This window comes from Pleuronectes platessa, chromosome 22, assembly GCF_947347685.1.
Source record: "Pleuronectes platessa chromosome 22, fPlePla1.1, whole genome shotgun sequence".
Classification (NCBI taxonomy): Eukaryota; Metazoa; Chordata; class Actinopteri; order Pleuronectiformes; family Pleuronectidae; genus Pleuronectes; species Pleuronectes platessa.
In genome coordinates this window covers 4950723-4971457 of record NC_070647.1, presented here as the reverse complement: position 1 = coordinate 4971457, position 20735 = coordinate 4950723, and the positions used below count along the sequence as shown (strand labels likewise).

The following is a 20735-nucleotide window of genomic DNA, read 5'->3' as shown; positions in this document are numbered from 1 at the left end:
ATAGGCTGCCTTGTCACATGTGAACAAAGTAAACAGAGAAAGATCCTCATGCAAGAACATGTTTGTATTCTTAAACTAAATTTCTGCTATATTTGTTCATACGGTGAGTTTGTAGAATCATGCCCTGCAGATTCAACAAAGACTTCTATTTTTAGAGAAGTGTGTAAATTACCAATGTAAACAATATGAATGTGAGCGTATACGAGTTAACATTCACAGGGATAACAAATTAGCATAATTAACGCCCCAATAGTACCATATAAGACCATACTTCCTGCCCCATATGTCAATCTGTTCATATAAACAGTTCTTGCATGAGGTCAAATGTATACAAGAAAGCATTAAATAATCTGTTGATTGGATATACTCAACACAGAATATCATTCCAATACAATCTGCTCATTCAGCAGATACCACACCTCCTAGAGTTCACTAGCTTTGAAATTTCTTTACAATTGGGTGTTCATGGTAAAAAGTATTCATGGACCGTAGGGTGTCAAGACTATTATTCCAAATTAAACAGTAACTCCTGGGACCATCACAGAAAAACCAGTGGGGGATCATGTCATTCAGTCATTGCTGCTGCACTAACAACTAGACTGGTAGCTACATATTGTCCTGAGGACTCGTGCCCTGACGTCTGCCACACCTGCGGGTTGTCCAGGCACTCCCAGAAGGTGAAGCAGGCACAGTAGTGACGCTCCGAGTTGATGTCCGTCAAAACCGCTACAAAGAAGGAGGCTGGCTGCCGCTCAGGAACCAACTGCCAACCGCTGGGCTGACAGAACTACAGAGGGGGTGGGCGGGGGTTGAGGTGATAGCGGGAGAGGAGACAGAGGGAAGACACAGACATAGGGTTGGAATCAGATTGGAAGGAGGGGGGGAAAAACGAGACAGATGGAAAGATTAGTTTACATACCAATGTGGCAATCTTTGTGTCATATCAAACTGTGGGTCACATTCTTACAGCACCTCAGGGTGACTCATCCAGGGCCAAGCTATCATTAACCCAACATAGCAGGTCCTGAATATTTTCCGTCTGCTTTAACAATATGACAACACCACCAGGCTGCTGTCTACAATGGAGTCAGTAGAAGAGTAAATATAGTTTGTCTTCCTTTGTAAAAACGTTAAACCTGTTACAGTATAAATTTTAAAATATTTACACGTTATCAAGAAATGTTTATGGTGCAATCAATACTGTCAGTGTTGACTAAATTGAGCCAATGTTAATATTAGCTATGTTACAATATATCATTTTTTATGCTATGGTCATCATTCACAAGGCTGCCTCACTGTCTTGATGACTCTAGAGTTGGACCTTATCTCACCTATATTTCTGTGCAATGTTAAACGTGCTATATGCTGACTTCTTTTATACTCAGTTAACTCATTCAACACATTTTCTCAATTAATCATAATCCTTTTGTCTATGTTGTGTAAAAAAGCAGAAAAAGGTACAAATTCAAATCCTTAAAATGTTCTATGTATATTACTAAGACTAAGACAAGAAGCTCTGTGCATTACATTAACTGAAACAACTGTTTAGTGCTGATTAATTAATTGATCGATTTTCTTCAGAGTGCTAAATCAATCAAGTAACTAATCTTTGCAGCTCTACAACTAACTACAGATCAACTTGTGTTTTCTTTCTAGGCAAAACCTAACCAGTTGAGCAAGACAGCTCCTCTAGTCGTGTTTAACAAGTCATAAATTGCATTTGGTTCATGTAAAACTTCAAAACAAACTCCAATCACAAAAGTGTTGAAAGCGTAGAAACTGTTAGAATAACTATGTGGAGTGTGGCCCCTGTGGATCAGGAGGTTTGTGAGCTGTAATCATCTTGCTCTGGTCCCACATGTCAGACTGACCAAGTGTCACTGGAAAATACCTGCCACATAAAATGAAATGTGCCAAACAATAACTCTTATAATACTGGCAGTTGTCTCTTGCCCCAACCACTGAGCTGGCCCAGGAAATTAGCTCATGTGTCTTGTCCTGGTCACCAAGCTACACAGGAACATGTCTGTGTGTGTTGACTTACCAGCTCTATGCCTTGTGGGAATGGGCTGTCCTCCCAGTCTTTCTCAGGAAACCGCTGGAGAATACGACCTTGACCTTCACCCTCCACTGTAGAGACACAGAGAGACAAATACAGTTCATCCCAAGATTGTTTGTTGTCTGTTTAATTCTACTGATAAACTCTATGGTTTTTAAACCAAAGCAGCACAGTGGCATTCTTCTTTCTGTGTTTTATCATTTCGATGTTGGAAAATAAATAAGGTCTAAATTCAAATAATCATGTTAAAAGTAAATGCATGTCTGGCGGCACCAAACCAAACATAACTTTGCTGATTTGGGAGACATGTCCTTTATCGGCTTTGTGAGATGGTGTCGTTTAAGGCCTTAGGTTCGTTTTCCAGGTAAGAAACGTGACTGTGAATAGAAGTCAAACCGGAAGTCTATCTGGAGCATGGCCTACCAAACACTTTCAACTCTTGATGCAGCTTATACTAAGAAGACCTGTTCACCTTGTTTCTGTTCTTTCTTCTATGATTCTACTTCAATCTTAAGGGGTGCCTGGATAAAAATATTTAATCTATTTAGCCTGCAGTGTTTGGTAAACAGAGCAACCCTTGTGTTTACAATGCTATAATAACATGTATTGCATCACCACTTACGACAGCACATGTAGTTCAACACCTGCATCATTACTTTGATCATTATGAGAACAATAATTGGGATCAAGTCATCAACTTCTTTGTGAAACTGACAGCTACAAACACAAGTAATCAAAGTCGCCGCCTATGACAAGAGCAGACTGGCAACAGGGTCATGATGTTGCTTCGTGAGTCATGTCCTCCAATATCACCTCCCAAAACAAGGAAATAAACATTTGTTGCAGAGTAAGTAATTCAAAATTATTCCATACCTATCTATTGAACATTAGTGGGATGCATTAAAATGCTTGTTTGCTGATTTCGCTGGTTAATGAGGCCATTTTCACTGTTGGCTCATCACAGCAGCACAATTACAACAACAAAGACTGACTTATGTAACCACCACAGGACCTGCCCGTTGCTTCAAGGCAGCATTCATCTGCCCAGTGAATACAAATGATGTCATTCTAGCATAAAAACAGTACAGAGCTAAACATAATCCTATTCTAAATTAAGGACAAGATTCTCGCCGACTAAAACCTGGACAATTTATACAACATTTTGCCGCAGAGAAAAACAACAGAGCCTGTGTGCCTTTACCAAGGGAACTAAAACAGAAGCCCAGACACACACAGAGACAATACACAAACAGAAAGTAGGCCAGCTCCCATAGCACACAGGGAAATGCTAAAGTCAACCCCTCTCCCTTGGCGACCTGGCGACGCTTGTGAGAGTGGCGCTCTGCAGTCAGAAGTCAAGGGGTTCACTTTACAGCCCTGAGTTGCTTTTAAGTGAACCAATGGTTAAAGGTTTGCTGCTTCACATCGAAAACAATAAGTCAGTTAAGTCAGTTGATTTTATTTTCGGGCATCAGATGCCATAAATGTGTGATCAGATAAGCTTGTGTTGAAACCGCTTCAGACGGGGGGAAAAATAAAACGTCCACATGGTTTCTGAATGCGAGACGTCGCACACACCAAAGCACAGTGTGTTTTTGATGTGTACAATGCAAAACTTTCATTCATCAGTAGTATGATGAATTGAGCGTTAAAATGAACTACATTTACACAACAAAGCTGGAAAGTTCCTAAAACCCTTTCATCGCACATGAATTTACAGAGGAAACAGCATCATCAGTCGACTGGTAGATAGCAATTTTATGACACTTAGGAACGTGACATAGCCAACGTACACTGTGATGAGTCATCAAGTACAGTATGCTTGACCTGATGCATGCTGGGACTTGATGTCCCCTCCCAGCCGTTTGGGAGGTGACATCAAGTTGGCTCAAGTAGGCTGATGTTACAAAGGAGAGTACTTGTCCCATGGTACAGCCTAATTGTATGTAGGTGTGTCAACTGGCACACAAACAATGAAAAAGCTCCTGAAAACGGTGTGACAGCCCAGATTAAGGCGTGTGTAGATAGACTATCTGCCAATAGTGAAGCAGGCGGGAGACTATTAAGCAAGTTAAAGCAGGACATCCTGCAGCCGAGGGAGGAGTGTATGAATGAGCCGGTAAAGAGTCTGTTGGGAGTGACACGCAGGCCTCTGGACCAAAGACATTAGAGAGAGGGACACGCACACACACACTCTCATATATCACTCTCCCTCTCATACTCACACTTTTCCCCTTGAAAGCCTTCAACCCAGCTGTAACTCACTGCTCGCTGTGGGAGAGGAATGCTCAACAAAAAGTGTCTCGCTGTCACTGGAGGTCCATTTTTTTTCCTAATCGAATGATGTCACGGATATCTGCACGTATCCAAATACAGTTGTTACTATGGAATGTAAACAAGACTTTTACGTTTCCAATTAACTTAACAAAAGCAGCAATTACGGAGAAATGAGAAGGTGCAGCACGAGCTAGCCGCTGTGCCCTGGTACAGATTACAACAACTGAACATTTGAACTGAACAAAACTTTGAAAATATTTTTGCCACACGAAAGTAAGCTGCAGACAAAGATCTTCACAATTGTGGGTCTATATCCATTGAGTTCAAATCAGAATGTTTTATTTTCTGTAGCCGGAATATTTAGTAGTTTCTTTCTTTTACTGTAATCTGTCAGAAACCAGCTGCTTCCTGTGAGCTGTGGTTGCAGCCAGGGTCAGTCCAACAAGGAAAGATGTGCACAATTCCAAGGGTTGGAAGTGTCACTGAGCCTATGTGTTAGCAAACAGCTGGTTATGCATTAGTTCCTTGAACTGATAAATAGGGTCCATAAGACCACCTTTCAGGCGGAATATCTCCCACTGCTCTCAATGGCAGGTTTGACGATGTCAAGTCGGGTGTTTGTGAGAGAGAGGAAGGGCAAGGCTGCAATGTAAGCTGTATGGATTTCCTTTTTGGGGATATATTCAACAATTTAATAATACAATCGCCTGTGACTTGGAAATTGACACAGAAATGGATCTAGTAAGTTAAAGCATCTGATGTTGCAGTCCATGTGTTTTATCACTGATAATATAAACAGTTTTGCACATGTAGATGTGTCTTGTTTCACTTAGTTAGCATCAGCCAAGGTAAATAAATCCTTGATCAACAGTTTATAGACAAAATAGGTGCCAACAATTTAGACTTTAATGTGCACTAACTAAGATTAATATTTGTGAGAAAAATGTTGCTCTAAGCAAGGATAGTGGACCTCTCAGTTCTTACAGCAACAAAAGTATGAATAAGAACTTGCATCATCTTCGCTGAGTTCCACAACCATCTCAACACAGCCACTGCACACAAATCATCTCCATACTTAAGCCACGTGGCTATATCCGTCAGGTTTCACATGTGTTGCAATGAAAACAAATATGTCAATAATGGTAACAATACAATTATTACCAGCAGGACTAAGAATTAGGTAATAAAAATGGCAAAAAAAGGACTTATGAGGATATTTTTGACCAATTACCAGTACTGTTGCTTTAGGGGGGAGCATCTAAACCTGGCAGACCGAAACTCAAAATGTTCACACAGAAAACCTGCACATTCATCATTGATTAAAGCCAAGACGGTAGGAGGTCATTGTCTTTGTTCTAACAAGTCAACCTTTGTTTGGTTTCTTGAACGCACATATCCCTGCTACTGATAAAGTGCTATACACTGTTCTGAAATGTTGGTGCACAGGCAAACGAATAATACCCGAGTCAAAAATAAGGTCTACAAAAGAGCTCAGCCATTCAGATACGGGCTGTAGCAGGAATGCATCTTTGGCCGTTCAGTTTGCTTGGATCAAACGACCCATTATTAAATCCAATTTTTTCCAGTTCCTGCAGAAGTACTGCTGCGTGTCACTGGATTGATCCGCTGTTTGTTTGCAGAGTGGTGTGCTCCCATACACAGCAGGCTCTACACCCAAACTGTAATACAACTGCATAAACAAGTTTTACTCTGGTTTCTGCAACAACCCAACAGAACTATCATTGAATGAAGGCCTGCGAGACATAACCAAAACCTCCCAGCTGATATCAGAGGAAGTGAAACCACATATTAAGTGCTATGTAGTTATTTAACGTACTTTGTGACAAATAAATAACTCAACGAAATATTCAGCACCATTGCTACACATTGTGTCGAACAAATTACGACCCTCACCAGCTTGGGTCAGGTCTTTGAGGGCTGGTTACACACTGTGATTGGTGAGCCCAGTGCCAGCATACACAGATAGCAGACTCTCACGTACATCCCGGATAACAGGTACATAGAGCCGAGCAGTAAAGAGACAGATAAGGCTTGTTTGACCAAGAGTAGAGCAAGTTAGCACAGAGCCAGAGCGAATCATTAATCTGAACAAAACGTAAATTGCATTTTACCCGTCTGAAATAGGAAAAACAGACACAGATTTAGAGATAAGAACCCAATTAAATCTATGTGGGCAGAGCTTCCCTTTAATTATTCAGACACTGGAGACCAACCCCATATTCTAATTTGAGCCCACACAGTTTCATAATGAAACAACATTTTTTGTGCAATTCTCACAATGACTTTCGAGATCTCTAACTTGGTGTTTGGCTCCATTGCTGCATCGCATAGCTGTATACCTGTCACTTGGAATCTGTTGTGGATGAGTGATGCATGTGCGAACACTTACTTGTTTATTTATATTGTGTAGTTATGTTTATCATTTATTTTTTTACTGTGACTATATGATTTTTTTAGTTTAATTCTTAGTATCAAAAATGAGCCTGAAAAACCAAGCATTTGCTTGGGGCATAGAAAATAGGACAGGAATTTGTTCTATGAAATCTAATTATACATAATAAAACCTGTGAGACCTCCAGGCGTGTGAAATTCAACTTGAACGTTGTAATTTAAGTTCTGCAACTCATATGTTGTGTGAAAAGAAGAATCCCACCCTTCAGTATGGGTGAAAGACAAAGGTGGAACTGAATGAAAGTACAGTGGGTGTGCAAATAATGCATGATGACTAATAGTCATGAAACGGAAAAAGTCTGTGATGGAAATATTTTTTTAAGTTTCTACAACGTCACACAGTAAAAGAAAAACTGCATTTAAAAGAGGTACAGTGCTATATTCCCACATGTAGGACCTACTCACAGAATTGCAGAACACTATAGACATTATTGTCACAGGTCTAGGATGTGAAGTGTATGATGGGAAAATAATGCGGATGTCTGTATAAGGAAATGATACCGTTTCACGTAAAAATAATGAGGAAACATTTGTTTTACATTGGTTAATTGGTCTGTTTCGCATTAAGTCGGTAATTACCTCTGATTACAGTGTTGTAGGCCCCGGCAAAGCCAGACAGCAAATTGCAAAACAAGAAAAAATTTATTTTGTGAGCTAGGCTTGTTGTTAACACATGCGTACCACAATGCCAGCAGCTGACTCAGACCGAAATCTAATTTTATATTTTTCTCCTCCATGTCACACCTAGTGCTTTCCAGTAAGACCCAGCTGAATAATACCTGACTTGGCCAGTCTCCAGCAGGCTCTGTGCAAAGGAGGCACCACGTTGACGGCAGAAAAGCGAAATACTGTTTCTTATTACATTCTGTTGTTTATTTCGCTGTGTTTAAAATCATACTTATTACAGCGATATATTTGTTGTCATTTGGACAATGCTTTATTTTCTTTCACAGAACATGAAAGTGACATAGAACCAGCTAACTCTTAACAGATAAAGATTCAGACCAGCTCAGATAAAACAAGGAGGTTGCACCTAAAAGAGAATCTACTTCTGTTGCATGAATATGGTTTCAGTCTGAGAAGTCTGACACCGACGAGAAAACTGTCCTTTGCGAATTATGCTGCAGACCAGTCCCCAAAACAGACTCAAAACATCACTAACATCTTTCAACAACAACTAAGGCATCATTTTGAACAGTGTACAGCCAGAAAAGCACAGTTCAATGCAAACATCTAAGACTCTAAAACCTAAGATGTTGCAAGAGACCTTTGTCCACAACACACACCACATGGCAAAGTACCACAAAGGTTGGAGCAGTTAATAGCAGCTGTTACAATTCAACACCTGCAAAGAATATGGAGCATATGAAAAGGCCGATATCGTGATTTGGTCATATGCACATCGGATAGATCATTCATATCCAATCACACTGAGATTGTGATTTCACCTTCAGTTGTTCAAATGTTTCCTGCACGTTGGAATGTCGACCTTCTTTTTATTCAACACAGCAAATACCTCATGTTAAAAAAAGTAATTCTTTCTGAGGTCCCATAATGAATCATTAAACTCTTAACACTTAATTTCACTTAGACCACCTGCTGCTGTGGAACACCTGATTATGATCTTTGTTGCCAAAAGTGCCGAAAGAATGTGTGTTCGTCCAAACATATAAAAAACTAATAAGAATAACATTAAAGTCAATACCTTTTAACCACAACGACACAACCCAGTGTAATTACAGCAAAGGGATTTGGCAGATGTCCACGCTGTGCGTGTGTGAGCAGCAAGTGAATAAAGTCAGAGCTCAGCAAGGAGCACTGCTGTTTAGACAGTACAGGGCCGTCTGTTGGCATGACAGAGCTGCTAATGATGTAAGACCACTGCTTCCAAAAGGCTCACGATGAGTCTGTGGTGGGACAGGAATGTGAACTGAGCACAGTTGCCTCTCAGTGATGTGACATCCAGCTATCAGCCAAACATGTTGTGTAACAGCAGCAAATTAGTGACTAGAAGGAAAGCTATACACTTCTGCTTGTCCCAGATATTGATGATTATCTCGACAACGATAATGCGGCGTCTTATGTAATCCAGTCCACGTTCCTGCACAATGTTTTGTTAGCAACCGATTATCTTTTCATCCACTTCCTGATTTCTTCCAGAAGTATCCTCCCTCCTTGTATCTCAAACTCAGGATTTGCCCATAAACTGTGTAGCTTTCAATCAGTACATCTTGCCTTTATTTCTCCTGAACTACGCATCTACGCATGTCACAAAATCACTGAGCTGTGTGACCTGATGTGTCTTCAATTGATTCATCAGGCCAGGCTACATTTTGCTGTCTTCCAACTGTCCAGTGTTTGTCCATCCCATGACTTAGGGTGCAACAGCAGCTGCGTCGTCCCAGTGTGAGCAACACAATAAGCAAATCACAATTAGTGCATTCAGCTCCTACTATGCCGATCAACCAAAGACTCAACGAGAAGACTTAACAGGCTTTTTCCCCCATCGATGAATCAGGGTTCAATGCTTCCTAGTTATGCTGCATGTGCTTAAGAACAACATATTTTAGAGGCTAGTTGTCGAAGTAGATAACTCTTCAATTCGGACTCTCTCAAAATAAACAACTATGTTTCCAGATTGTATATGAAGTTTTGTTTTGATAGAGTAGAAAAAAACAACAGTCAGCTGGCGAAAACAGGATTGTTGCAGAATCGAGCTACTACCAATAGTTAGAACAGCGGCCTTTATTAACCTGCTTCTGCTAGTACAGCATCTCAAGTACACATTTCTAATAAACCCTACACCAGTTTGGATTTGTTCATTTGGTATCATTTCTAACTGTGCATCATTTTAGTGATTTTGATAATGGTTATAAAATCTACTTCTTAAGTGTTAAGTCCCGAATCTGACTGTTGGCAAAACAACATAAACACACACACACTGACTTTTAGAAGATCTATCTTGATGCAGACCAATACCACGGATACAATCAGGAACAAAAAATACCTCACAGCTTCACAGCCACAATAACAGAGCAACTACCATCTAAGCTCACAGCCTGAACCCGAAGCAGACGCCTACTCAGATATTCACACACTATAAAAAAACATGGTCAGATGTAGGTTACGAAAGATAAACTTGACATGGAAAAGAGAGCGAGACAAGAGCATTAGAGTTGGGAGCATGCAAGACCAAAGTGGTTGTGTGTCTGTGCATGTGTGTCCTGATGACTCCTCACACAGATGACTACTAGCAGCAGTGATGCCCTCTGACACAGAATGGAAGGAGACCGAATGGTCATGTGAAAACTGAGTGATGGCAGTCACAGTGGAAATGGTTGTGCAGCTCAGTCTGTATGTGTGCGATTGTGTGTGTGTGTATCGTGCTCTTGCTTTCGAACCAAGCCGCAACTTCTCGTTCGCAGGCTTCCAAACCACACTGACACGACATCAGGCAGTTACAACAGAGACTGTTGCAGTCAGTAAAAAAAGAGCTCTGAGCCTTGTGTGTTTTTATGCAGGTCTCTGTGCACATATCTACGTGCAGATTAACATCAATGTACAAAAAGAGGTTTAAAGTCTCCTGATGCTGCATCTTGTGTAGATGTCCACTCAGGGCCACAAAGAAAATGTCATTACATTTTTTTCTACTTATCACAAGTTCCGTGACCTTTTTGATTGGAAACCTTCCATTAGCAAGATGCCAAGGTGCCATTTAATACTACAATTGTGTGATCATATTTAATGATACCACAACACCACATAATTAGATTTATCTCTAAGGCTGCAACAAAAACTCATGTTACTCAGATAATTCGATTACAATTACTTCTCAATTCTTTGCATTGATGCTTCGTTTAATTTCTCTCTCTCTCCTGCAGACACGTTGACACATCTGTGTCGTAGTTGTGTTGTTTTGTGTCTATGTTGACTAGTTAACAACTTCCAGAACTTTAACGTCTTTTGTCTGTAAAGTTGGAATAAAACTAAACTTATGTAAAAACATCAGAGATAGGACATCATTTTTGTATGTCGCTATATCTTGTTGCTCTTCTTCGGCTGCTGGTGAAGTTTTGGTTGTAGAAAGATACAGTATATTCTCTTGGAATCAGTGGAGTCTCGGCTTTCATCTGATAGCTTGTGTTATAAGCCTGAAGTAGTATGATAGTCAGTATAGGCTTTGTTTGCTTGTTTTCGACATGCTGATTTAGTTGCTTGGTGTCGGAAATGTGTTTGGTTTGGGTGAAAATGGCTGTCATGGGCGTTAAGCTGAGCTTCTAGGTATAGCATGTCTATATTGACTGTACTCTATTTCCTCTATTCTAATCTAGTCGCTGTTTGTAATGTAATCTAGGAACCTGGTGACCTAGTGGGTATTATTACTCAATTTATCGATGGTCTATGTCACAGAGGTCGGCACATCAGCACATCAATAGGTAACACTTGACATTTGGAGCTGTCTCACTTTGGTGTTAGATGACGGCGAGACTGGTTATCCTGCATAAATGAGCCAACACATTAAGGGAACCGATCAGACATCATCTGGCAACTGTCATCCCCGTGGAGACAATGTGGGGCATTTTCTTTGGGCAAAAGCTCTTCAATACACTCACATCCTTCCTGCAAAACTAATCTCCACACAAGCCCCCCACCACCAGCTGAATCCCACAACAAAAAAATGAAAGGCTTTTCAGGAGCGGAAACGACCTCAGAGAGCTGCACAATAGCCAGAGACTATTATTTCGGTTTTGAGGAGTAGTTTGCTCCAGATGTAATTTGCATCTAAATGCAGCAGGGTGATGATTGATGACAGCTTTGATTCAGCCTCAGCAGTTGTCTGCTGTTTTATTCTGAGCCACCGAACAAACTGGACTGACCTGCCAGTGCACACCGACCACAGGTCAGCTCGTTTCCAGTCACTCTGAGCAGCCAGTCTAAATCAACTCCATCCAGGATTCGACTTCCACTGAACAGACCTTTTGTCACCATTCATATCGTGGTTATAAGCGTTTCAGTAAATTAAATTGGACAATTTCTTTCGCTAGCTCACCGGAGGTCAAACTGAAAAATGCCAGTAGTAATTTTGTATAACTTATAACTATGCCAAGTATTTCCACACAAATTCCCAACAATGACCAATAAAAGATTTATGACAGTACTGACATTTAGTCCGGGAATCCCAAATTGTGCTGTCATTGAATATTCTAAATTTGATTATATAAATGAATGAAATTAAATATCTGCCTCTCAGGTTCGGCGTGGGACGCTGCACTGAATGATGGACACGAGTCGCACAACATCACTTCCATTGATCGAGAATGAAATGTAGGCCAAGTTTAAACTAGCAAGTTCAACAACCATGTGGTAATGATGGCAGAACGTTCACGACCCAACTCAGCCACAGAGAGATTGATTTGCATATCGAGCAATCTACATGCTTGATATGCAAATAAAAGGATAAACTTTGTATATTAAGTTGTATGCTGAGTACGTAAGAAAATCACCAAACGATGCACTGATAAGAGTCAATGTCCTCTTCTTCACCTAAACAGCAACATCTAAACTCACATTTAACACCATTACATGTAAGTAGGAGGATGTTTAGTTTGAAAAACAAACACCAACATGTTGCTTCTGTTGTAATTCCCACCACAGTAAGTGTCTCCAGGATCTAAATTAGCTTGATGAAACACACAGACTAGCAAGATACACAGGGCCTACGCCGTTGTGAGCATTCATAGTTGTGAGTGGGGGGGGGGGGGGGGTTTGTGTGCGTCGCTCTGCAACTACACCACTGAAATGCTAGTGGGCATGGAGCCTAAAAGCTAGTGGCCGTAGAGTTTCTATGCCACTGTGTTGAGTTTCTTCCAGTCTCCGGTCTGCTTACTTGCAAATTCTCTGGCATCTCTGTTTACTTCAAAACAATGATGAGTGTTATAATGTTGGAGTTGGAGCTGACATATGTTGAAGAGCAATTGTTGCACGTCAGGGTATGGCTTAGGGTTCTGCGTCGAATCTACGCCGTAGCTCTGGCTAAGCCTACGAATAGACGTGTAGCCTACCCAGAACCTTAAGCCAAACCCGGACGTGCAACAATTGCTCTTCAACAGAAGCATGAATTGGGCTTAATGCAGTATCACAGCCAGCCAGTCAAGAGGCTGCATGTAACTCGGAGGATCACTGTTTTAGGTTGATGTGATCAAGAGACCAAACGGTCATGTGTAGCAAGAACAAACATTAAAATGTTATCACCTCACACAGTTGTGTCAGCGGGGGAAGGTTCTTCAATACTTCTGCAAAATGACATCCTGAGCACACTGATGTTAACAGTGAGGTAAAGGCATGTCTTTGCAGCTAATCTAGCAACAGAAACAAGACTTGAAGCTCATGACCTGATGCCAGTTGACTGTCACTGCCCATCCCCCAATGTGAGTCACAATGAACAGCACAGTGACTTTATACAGAGCTGACCATCATAACCCACCACAAGCTCTGCTTAAGTCTGTAACAGACCAAACACCACTTACCCCTCACTCATTTCTATTCATAGAAGTGTTTCATTAAAAACCACAGCAAAATCCTGTGTAAAAAATGTTTTTCAGAATATGGCTTTAAAATAGTCCAATGAGCACAAATTAATTTTAACACAAGGCAATAACGTACATGGATTATGCATGTTTGACAATGTGCAAGGCATGTTAAACTGCCACTGAGGCTGACATTACATCCAAGAGTGACAGTACGAGAGACATTAATCAAGGACAGCCTCTAGGACTCATTTGTGGATGGAAATCACACGAGGAGGAAAACATACAACCTTCATACTAATGTGATGCATTCTTCTGACTCTGCAGGAGCTTTAAGTGGACTAAAGGCCAATTTATGCTTCTCCGTTTTGTCAGACACGGACAGATAGGACCGCCTTCTTTGCCGTGGAACGCCCTCTCCGGGCTGCACAGAGAGCTTTTCGTGCAGCTCTGATTTTTCTAACTACACGTCGGCATGGCGGAGAGCCTACGGATAGCCATTGGCTGTGATTGGTCCGCTAACGACAGTATTTCGGAACGACATCATCTCCGGACCTCAAACTTCCTGTTTCATTTCCTATATCACAATAAACCCAAACACAACTACGATTCTATGATTAATGTGACAAGTGTGTTAGGCCAGCGGAGTTGTCCGGCTGACGGTGGCTGGTTAGAGCCCTGACGGCATGTGTGTACGATCACATACGGTTATAACGAACTTTCATAACGGCCACCATGCTAACTGCGGTGGTAACTGTGAAAAAACATGCTGTCATGACTTTAATTCCACAGCTATCATGAGACTGTTTCTCAAACACAGACAGGTTAGAAGCAAATACTTGGTAGTAGTTAGTATCGGGAATCCCTGCTGACTGTGTGTGGAAGCTGGGGGGAAAGCTAGCTGCCTCCGTGTAGCTTCAAGCTGTTGAATTAGCAACGCAGTTCGGAAACAAGACCGGGGAACCGCTGCGCTAAGAAGCGATAACATAAGCATTATGACCCGCTGGGTGTCACTTTATTTTATTGAGTTGTCATCGTACACTGTGTGTGTGAAAAGCCGAAAGCAGGTAAATAATGAACGTGGACTTCTTCTGAGAACTCATGAGGTAGGCTTCTCTAAGCTCGTCTTCCGTTGCGCCACCTACTGTTCTGGCGCCCAATTGTTTTCAGTAACGGAGAACTATAAATCAAAAAGTGTCCGTCCGATCCGTCCGTCCGTCCGTAACGGACTCGGAGAAGCATACATTGGCCTTAAGGGATATGGAGGATGTCAGCAACATGGTTTAAATATTTAAATATTAAATTGTGGAGCAGTAGCATAAGAATGTCGCAGAGCAGCATCATTAATTACTCCTGTCCTTACTGTAATGCAAAGCAGACACAGTTTTTACCAAAACATCAAGAACTGAGGAGGATTAATAGAAGGACGCTAACAGCAACAGAAGGATACAACTGGAATAATAAAGTAATCCACCATCGACTAGGATTGCAACGAATAGTCAACGTCGTCGACAAATTTATGACAAAAAAATTTCGCCGACGATTTTACTCGTCAATGATTCGTTGGTTACGTCATAGCGTTAGTTTTTCGTGCCGTGCAGCTGAACTAAACGTAGATTTACCGGAGGTGCTGATGGAATTAGCTGAGGAGTGAGCCATCTCGCTTCCTTCCCATCTCTGAAAGTCGCGCATATGCAAAAGCGACAAAACATGGAACAATGGCCGGGACCGTTGCAACAGCATCGTGTACCAGGAAGACAAAAGTTCGGGAGAATTTCACCCTTAACATAGCCCGAAAAAAAAACTAAAGGCAATATCTGTGCAGCGGGACTGCTCTCCTTGGAAGCAGGACACGCGCATTTGAGGAGGAGGCACGTTTGACATCGTAACGTAGATGATGTAGACTCGCCTCGGTAAGATAGCCTGTTAGCCAGCTTGCTATATAAATGTATATAAATGTATATACCTGTGCGCAGGATTCTAGAATCCATTACAAAAATATTGTTTAAACTTTTTTAACGAGTTTAAAAGCGTAATGTTATCCTATTACCTGACAAACGTCTTTTTTTAATTACAATTATGCAGTCCGAAGAAGACTGTAGTTTTTTGATGTTTTTATTGCTGATACTTTCCCTGTCCTTTTTGTTAACAGGAAAAAGGGAAACTTGAATTTAAATTATTTTTTTAATATTAGCACTTTGCCTGTCCTTGGTTTTAAATAGACAAAAACTTGATTTCTTTTCTTTTGTATCAATAGTACCCTAATATGTAGCAAAGTGTATTAAAATACGATCTTTATGTCTTTATTTTCAAACATCACATGACTCGAACAACCTCAAGCTAAATTTAAAAGCTGTTGGCTAAATATGAGCAATTGAGAATTTGTGTCATTCATAATCCGATTAGTCGATTAATCATTTCAATAATCGATGACTAATCAATTATCAGAATAGTCGTTAGTTGCAGCCCTACCACCGACACAATAAATTGAAGGAAACACAGTATAACTGAAAGCAGTTTCTCAAGTGCACAGTGCAGAATAGACTTCCGTGCGCTACACCAGAAGACTGCAACAGGAAACATGATAGCTGCGTCCTCAATCACAATTTATCTTCTGGCAGGCAGACCTTTGTCTTCTCTCAGCAGTGCACTGCACATCCCTCTAATCATGTTAAACACACACTCGTCTTTCCTCTGCCCTCAGTTCCGACTATATTCATGAGTCAGATTGATTTTAAGTTGCAAATGAACCCTCAATGCTCCTATATTCTACCACAACCCAAACCACACACACAAAGCCCATATATACACACACCATAGGGTACATGCATACGTCACATCGAGCGGAAATAAAACTAGGTCTGACCCCACCCTCTCCGGTTTACAGTCAGCTCAACATTATTTTGTACTATTGCCTCTGTACACCAGTACAATAGATGTGAAACATGCTGTGAAAATGGAATTAAAATAGTTAGTGTGTAGAGTTTAGGGGCATCTGTTGAAAGTAGTATTACTTTACATTACTGTGTTATTACCAGAAACTAAGAGTGATGCTTTCATTACAGTAGAATGAGCCCTTTATACAGTATATACATTGGGAGCAGGTCCTCTTTCACAGAGACGGCCATGTTTCTACAGTAGCCCAGAATGGAATAACACACTCTAGAGAGGGCCTTTCATGTTCCAAACAACATGATATCATATTTTGGTTATATCTCCCAGTCTTAGCAACAAACGACCATGAGTGTGCCACCAATCTAAGTCCCTGGGCTTTGACAATAATCTAAATAACCATTAAATAACACAGACCTATTTCTTGGGGGGAGGGGAGAGCAGCAAACGTGCACCATAAATACAGTGTAAACATCAAGCTAGGTCTGGACCAGTAAAAGTCCTTTAATCTGTGTATTCAACCCAATCACAGGCTACATATAAGATTAGAGCTGGCACAGTGGGCGTCTGGGAGGCAAAAAAAATGTCAAGACAGATTTGACCTGGAGGCCATTTTAATAATGATGAGACTTAATCTTCTACCACCAGTCACTCCCCCAGGGTTTCTGCTGCATATATTTTGCGAACATGAGAATTACCGGAAACGAGAATTGGTAGTAATACGACTTTGAATTCTCCAAGAAAGACTATTGTCAGTCAAGGTTTCCATGCTTTTTTGATGAACATGAAGCAAAAAGCTTTTAATAATGGAAAAGTGCATAAAAACATTAACATAACTGTGCACCCATAGCCCCTTCCTAAGAGTTAACATGGCAAACACAGGTTGTTCCAGTGATGTAGTACTGCATATAGTTGCATTCATACGCTTAAGTATTGCATGTTATTTAATAATTGCTGATGTCTTTTGGACTCTTGCTGCTGCAACGATGCAATTTTTTCCAATGCGGGACTAATAAAGAACTTCTTATCTTATCTTAGTAACCACAGCAGCCAACCAGCCTCACAACTATCCTGCCAACCCCTTATCTTCAGATCTAAACGATTCGGGACACGCTGGAATCACCCCTCGGGGATTTGGATGATTGCTCTCTCGAGCACCTACGGGCTGACTGAGAGCAGCACTGACTCAGCCTTTGTCACAAGAGGGGACAGAGAAATTCTCTGAATTCCAGGGAAGCCATCAAAGCGCTAAGCAGGAGGTCATCCCTAACACCCCCTTCACACACACAAACATACACACTCACAGACCATGTTTACATGAATATTTTTTATGTTATTTCCATTATTTATCTTCAACAAAAATTACTTATATTGATAGACACCCTTGTTGATCATTTATGATATTTAAATGCAATTAATCTTTAAATGTGCAGACTGATTGAATCTGGGGCAAAATACCATACCATTTGTTGCCTGCCCAACCCAACCACCCGACCCCCCGGGGTGCGGATCACATTTACTGAGCAACCGACACACAAACAAATGAAAAGTCGACCTACACAGCCTCGGATCACAATTTGCTGTTGTTTGTTTGCAGTCTGACAGAAGAAGTGGCTACTAAGCGATCTACATGCCCCCTCTGTGTAAAAGAAGCGTGGAAGAAGTGTGTAGAAGCATGCACGTGCATCCCTACCCTAAGCCTGGACACACACACGCACACACTCCCCTATATCTGCATAGTCTGAATGAGGGAATGAGGGCAAGTTTGTGACCCTGGGGCCATCAATTTCCTCATGAATAAAAAGCATTCAGCACAGCAGACAGACTGTTGTAAAACAACAGAGATGTGCGATGGTTTCTCCCCAACCACAGCTCAAAAGCAAAAGCTACAAAAGTGTTTTCTGTTTTTGTTGATCTCAGAATTATGATTTATGAAATTATTTTTTATTTTACTGCCATATAGCATTATAAGCTGAAATCTAAAATAACTTCCTCAACTTATATTAGTGAAGTGTTTTGGTATCTTGCTAATGCCAGCTTAAAAAGCTGACATAAAATGCTATTGCATATTCATTTGTGCCCAAAACTAAAAGTGTGAGCGTACTGGTCAGTATTCTCATCACAACCCACAGTCTATGAGGGAAGGGGGGCTAGGCATTGCCGTGGAAACGCGGCAAACAGAGAGAGACAGCCACAAACATTCAGGCAGCCATCTGAGTGGCAGGCGGAGAGCGGGTCACGCCAACACACAAGCGTCAGTGCACTGCCATGACCGAGCGTCACTCTGTGCCTCTATGAAAGGCAGATTGTGCGGGCTATTTCTGGAGGGCCTGAAAGACTGCAGGCCAGCTCTGGAAGGATGGAGGAAGTGGCTGCCCACAGGCAGGCACCGCTGGCAGGATCACACACACTCCTCTCTCCTCATGCTCAGTCACTTACTTCATCTGGCTTTCAGCACGAGAGGACTCTATTAACCCACTGAGCTCTATGTACAGAAGCTTGCTTTGGATCTTCCCTTGCATTCACACTCTCAGCAGGAAATGCACCTGTGACTACCACATGAATTACTCATGGCTTGGCCACAAATATCCCCATCTTAAACACTACAGAATAGGGCTGTGTAAATGACAACATATATACTTCATCAAATTTCCTATTATACTACTTTATTTTATTGTCCTGCAAAACACTCTTTACAGCAACATTTCTCATCACCTGGACAAAGCTTTGTTACTGAACACAGCACACACTCGAGCAGGAAATTTGCAAAAGGCAACACAATCAAACAAACACACATGGAAAGCGTGAACTTTAACAGATATTTGAGCAGCAAAACCCCGACCAGCCTAGACAAAACATAGAGTACTTCACAGTAAAGTAATTTTTGGAGGTGTCAGAGCTTTCCAATGATAAATGCAGTCGAATATTGTCACACGAACTGACGCAGGCAATAAAACCGGTGCCAGAAGGGAAATTTTGAATTGACAACCCGACTGAGAACACAATCACTACACTGTCCCACTGCTTTCAGACTTTGTATTTACTACATTATCTCCCTTAAGGCTTACACATTATAAGCAAATCGCAATGTCACAACTTCCCGACCATGACAACACTTTATAACAGCACGTAACAACCTGAGTTTTGTAAACACAAAAGCCTCCAGGCGTGCTCCGTCTGCCCTGTGAGCACCTCTTTGTCTCCTCACCGGCTTCTAATGTTGTGAATGGTCCCAGCTTGACTGCAAGCTGTCGGGGTTTATGCATGTGTTTTGTGTGTGTAGGGGAGGCCGGGCTTCGCTGGAGGCTGCGTATGCCAGAACTGTCACTCCAGCCTGAAAACAACCGCCCTGCATTCTGTTTAGAGTCAGCCACAGCGATGACCAACACCCTCAAACTGCCGCGCCAAAGGCTCACAGATGGAGCTACAATGGGGCCTGTATGCAAGCGTCTGTGTGTGTGTCTCTTCACTGTCCTGAATGAGGCCGCCTAGCACAGACACACACAAGCCAAACAAGTCCCTTTCCGGGTTTTCACACACGCACATGGGAGCAAACTGGATTCTTGCACTAAACAGTCCAAAAAGTCTCTTTAAGGACCCCTCCTCTATTTCCTGTGTGGGCCTTACACTGTGTATCTAATTGGCTGCCTGACCCGCGGTGCAGTGAAGGCACCCCTGTCAAAACATGGGGTCATGCTGTGTTTCTCAAGAGACCCTGGCTAGGAGGACCACACCCCAGCAACTATGGACTCTTTGCATCCCACCAGCAGCCATTTTGGCTCCAAGTGAGATCCACTAATAGTACAACTTAGCATCTAGGTTAAGCACAATGTGAGCAACCTGAAACCTTAGCAGACAATGGGAGAGGGTGAATGGAAGATTCAAGGCTCTGCCCTCGGGTACGTGTCTTTTAGATTCCATCAGTGGCTGTTTAAAAACAAAACTGAGACAAAACTCCATCTAACAATCATAAAAAAGCAGGTGGTGTCAACACCCACGAGGTGTCTCTCGGTGACGCCACTCTGAGAGGCAGATGTGCAGGGATGCCATTAGCACCGAAAACCTGTCAGTGCCCATGCTGGCAAAGCATTCCACTGACTGAGTAGCAACAACAGTCACACAAATGCACACAAACACACACACACGTAGACAGGATGCTTGGGATATTTAGACACAAGAGGAAACTCCACTGTACTGCAGAATTCCTGGTATTCTTGTGATTGAGGATCTTGATTTGCTGCCAAGTATTGTGGCAGAGTGTTTTCTCATTTCCCGTTGCCAGCAGAACCGCAGCTGGAAAAGTGAAAATGCGACCAAGAAAGTGTGAAACTAAAGTTTGGAAATCACCAGGGTCAGACTGTAAATTCAGCCCCACCCCCCTCACATCCACTACTGATACTGTAGCAGACAGTGGTTAATAATTGGTGAAACATGTCTGCATAAGCAATATCACAATCGCTTTCTATTTCATTTTGGAGCTTTGCGATGATGTGTGAGGAACCACACAA

The 20735-nt window shown here is 41.7% G+C and overlaps 1 protein-coding gene across 6 annotated transcripts in view; it reads right to left on the bottom strand.

The window, feature by feature from the left end:
- sbf1 (SET binding factor 1) overlaps positions 1-20735 on the bottom strand; it is a 56207-nt gene that overhangs the window by 33782 nt on the left and 1690 nt on the right. For all 6 annotated transcript variants that reach the window (XM_053414655.1, XM_053414657.1, XM_053414658.1 and 3 more), the window contains exons 2-3: positions 2045-2130; positions 650-787 (exon numbers count right to left, since the gene is read on the bottom strand). In XM_053414655.1, coding sequence (XP_053270630.1) covers positions 650-787; positions 2045-2130 — 224 coding nt within the window. The remainder of the gene's footprint in view (positions 1-649; positions 788-2044; positions 2131-20735) is intronic.